The sequence below is a fragment of the Carlito syrichta genome, unplaced genomic scaffold (assembly GCF_000164805.1).
Source record: "Carlito syrichta isolate Samal-C Ts95f unplaced genomic scaffold, Tarsius_syrichta-2.0.1 Scaffold302862, whole genome shotgun sequence".
Classification (NCBI taxonomy): Eukaryota; Metazoa; Chordata; class Mammalia; order Primates; family Tarsiidae; genus Carlito; species Carlito syrichta.
This window is the reverse complement of record NW_007246958.1, coordinates 943,625-946,556: the sequence shown is the minus strand read 5'-3', so window position 1 is coordinate 946,556 and position 2,932 is coordinate 943,625. Positions and strand designations below refer to the sequence as shown.

Here is a 2,932-nt window from a genome sequence, read left to right as displayed (position 1 = left end):
GCTGACAGTCGCGGATCCTGTGACACCTCCCGGCAGCCCGGCACTTGTTGCTCCCAGGACCTGTTGTCATCCCTTAACCCGCCTTCCCCTTGGCCCTTGTTCCCTGCCGGCTTCTCTCCTTTTCATGTGATCACCTGGGACACCGGTCCCTCAGACACCGCTGCCCCGGCCCGAGAAATAGATGGTTTTAAAGAAAAAAAATTAGACACCGCCCCGGAGAGGGGCCCAGCTGGGCAGGAGCAGAGCGCAGAGCGCTGGCCCCAGCGCTGCAGAAGTGGCGCCTCCCCGGCCCGGGACGGTGGCCCAGGGCGCCAACGGCATGACAGACTCGGCGACAGCTAACGGGGACGACAGGGACCCCGAGATCGAGCTCTTCGTGAAGGTAGGTTGGCGTCCCCCGCTGCACCTGCCGCGCCTCCAGCCGGGCTCACGTGTCAGGGCGCAGACCGCGCGGGGACTCCGGAGCCTCCCAAGGGAGGGTGGCCTCGGGCCCTTGCGGTCCCCTGGGTAGCTTTTCTGCAGGCCAGCACCTCGCTGCGGGGCTTCTGGGCGGAATGCTGGGAGGTACAATCTGGCAGGTGGCTGTCTTCTTGGAGAGTTGCCCCGCAGTTTGTCAGGCTTACCACTGGACTGGTCGTCACTGCTGCGAGTCCCCAACCCTGCCCTGGCGCGAATGTGTCTGGTCCTAAAGGACATCTCCAGGTGTAGGCACACAGGCAGGAACCTTGGTTGAACCATGAACCTTTGTGGAGGAGGGTTGGAAGAGAGAAGGAAACCTGATTGATACAATCATCTTTGGAAAAGCAGAAATGGCATTTCTTAAAACCCCCTTTCTCTCTTTTACTCAGAACTACTAAAATAAAAACAAAGGAAATGACAGTATGGTTTTGTTTTTTGTTGTTTTTTTGCTTTGTGACTTGCAAAGCAGAAAACACCCCATTTCCTGGGGTTATTATTATTCATATTATATAATGTTTTTACTTCAATAGCTTTAGGAGGTACAAATAGCTTTTGGTTACATGGTTACATTGTATAGTGGTGAAGAAATCTGGGCTTTAATATACCTATCACCCCTACCTGTGCACATTGTACCAGATAGGTGATTTTTCATTTCTGCATCCCTTGAGGGGTTATTGTTATTGTCATAATCATAATTGTACAGGGTACTACCAAGGAAATGCTAGGAGTTTGTTACTAGGAAGAACCTCCCAATCACTCTGATGTGGCCTGGGACAAAGGAGAATGGTGCAAAATTCAGTGAAGTCGCCTTTCTCCCTGGAGTGAAACAGCTTCATGTCCAAGTGGCTGCACTTCATTTGCAACCTGTGGGAGGAAGGATGGAGTCCAAGGCAGCGTTCCCGGTCCGCTGGTGTAATGAGAAAGAAACATTTGATCAGTCCTCGGTGCCACGCTGCAGAACCTGGAAACCTGAGGCGCAGGAGAGTTGCCTCCTGGGCTGAGCAGAAAGAGTCGCCAGCACTAGGAGGAGGGGGAGGAGGAGGGAGAGACAGCCTGGGCATCAAGACCTTTCACAAAAGGGAAAAAAAATCTGATGCAAAGTTTCCCCAGAAATATGCAGATAGATGAGAAGGGAGGGGTCACTGTGCCTGGCAGGGGCCTCCTGGCCGAATTTAAAGGGCATAAATACTTCTTGGAACACGAAAGGTGTTATTTTGCCCAAACAGGTCCTTAACTACAAGCTCACTAAAAAATAGATTTTTGCAAAAAGTATGTACATAAATCTTGATAACAAGTAATGGTCTTTGGTAACTTTGACTCCTAAAAGTATATAAAATCTATTGTGACTTACTAATTTTATACTTGGTAGGTGATCTGTCTCAGTTGTCCCAGCCTACCACAACGTTTTGCTAAATTTCTCCTGGGCTTTACATTCTTTGTGTTTATTTTTCAAAATGACCCCCAATGTTTAGTGAAGTTTGCTTTCCCCAACCTGTTCTCTCTCCACTGTGGCTCCTGTGCCCTCCTTTGGTTTCTGAGACCCTCTCGCTCCCCCAACCCCTACCCCGGCAGACCCAGGTAATAAAAGAGGTCATAGCTCCTCCAATGATGCTGGGCATTGTTGGATCATGGAGTGCCAAGGGGGAACTCTGAATCCTGGCATCCACGCTTGCTTTTTGGGAGTGAACAGGGAGAGTTTTCACAAAGCGATGAGTCTTGCTGCTCTCCTTGAAGAAAGCTATTCTAGGACTTACTCAGATTCCCTGGGAGAGTAGGTAGTTTCAAGGTGTCAAGTTCCTGAAAGATATTTGAAACACAAATTGGTTCTTTAGAACCAAAGGAGCCCTTTGCCCCAGTCCTAAGAGTAGAGACCAATTCTACCTGCACCTTTGGAATTTCTTGCTGGCAGCTTTGGAGATTTGCTCCATTTATATAAAAAGCTCACTGCACAGCTCCCAGTGCCCCCAAAGAATTCTAAAATGCTTGTGTTGTCATTTGTTTTTTCACTGAAGGAAAGCATCCCATGAGAGCCGGGCAGACCTTCATGGCCAGTTCAAAACCAGATTGATGGGGAGGCCAAAAAAATCAGATAGAAAAACTGTCTTGTTCCCTCCCCTACCCACATTTTTTGAGTTTGTGGTTAGTTGTTGTCATTTACAAGGATGAGTAATGGTTAGAAATATTGTGAAGCCAGCTCGGTGGCTCAGCCTGTAATCCCGCAGCTTGGGAGGCTGAGGTAAGTGGATTGCCTGAGCCCGCGGGTTCGAGACCCGCCTGGGCAACTTGGTGAGACCTCATCTCTACAATAAAAAAAGTCAAAAAATCAGCCGGTCATGGTAGCGCGTGCCTTTAATTCTGGCTACTCGGAAGGCTGAGGTGGAAGGATCACGAGACCCAGTGGGTCGAGGCTGCAGTGGTCAGGAGCAGCCACTGCACTCCAGTCTGGGCGACAGAGTGAGACTCCAACTCAAAA

The 2,932-nt window shown here is 49.8% G+C and overlaps 1 protein-coding gene across 2 annotated transcripts in view; it reads left to right on the top strand.

Moving 5' to 3' along the window:
* CLIC5 (chloride intracellular channel 5) overlaps nucleotides 1–2,932 on the top strand; it is a 172,743-nt gene that overhangs the window by 63,444 nt on the left and 106,367 nt on the right. The window contains exon 1 of one of the 2 annotated variants that reach the window (XM_008057196.2): nucleotides 1–382. The exons of the other annotated variant lie outside the window; for it this stretch is intronic. Within the exon in view, the coding sequence (XP_008055387.1) occupies nucleotides 320–382 (63 nt within the window). The 5' untranslated portion in view covers nucleotides 1–319. The remainder of the gene's footprint in view (nucleotides 383–2,932) is intronic. 2 annotated transcript variants of the gene reach the window in all.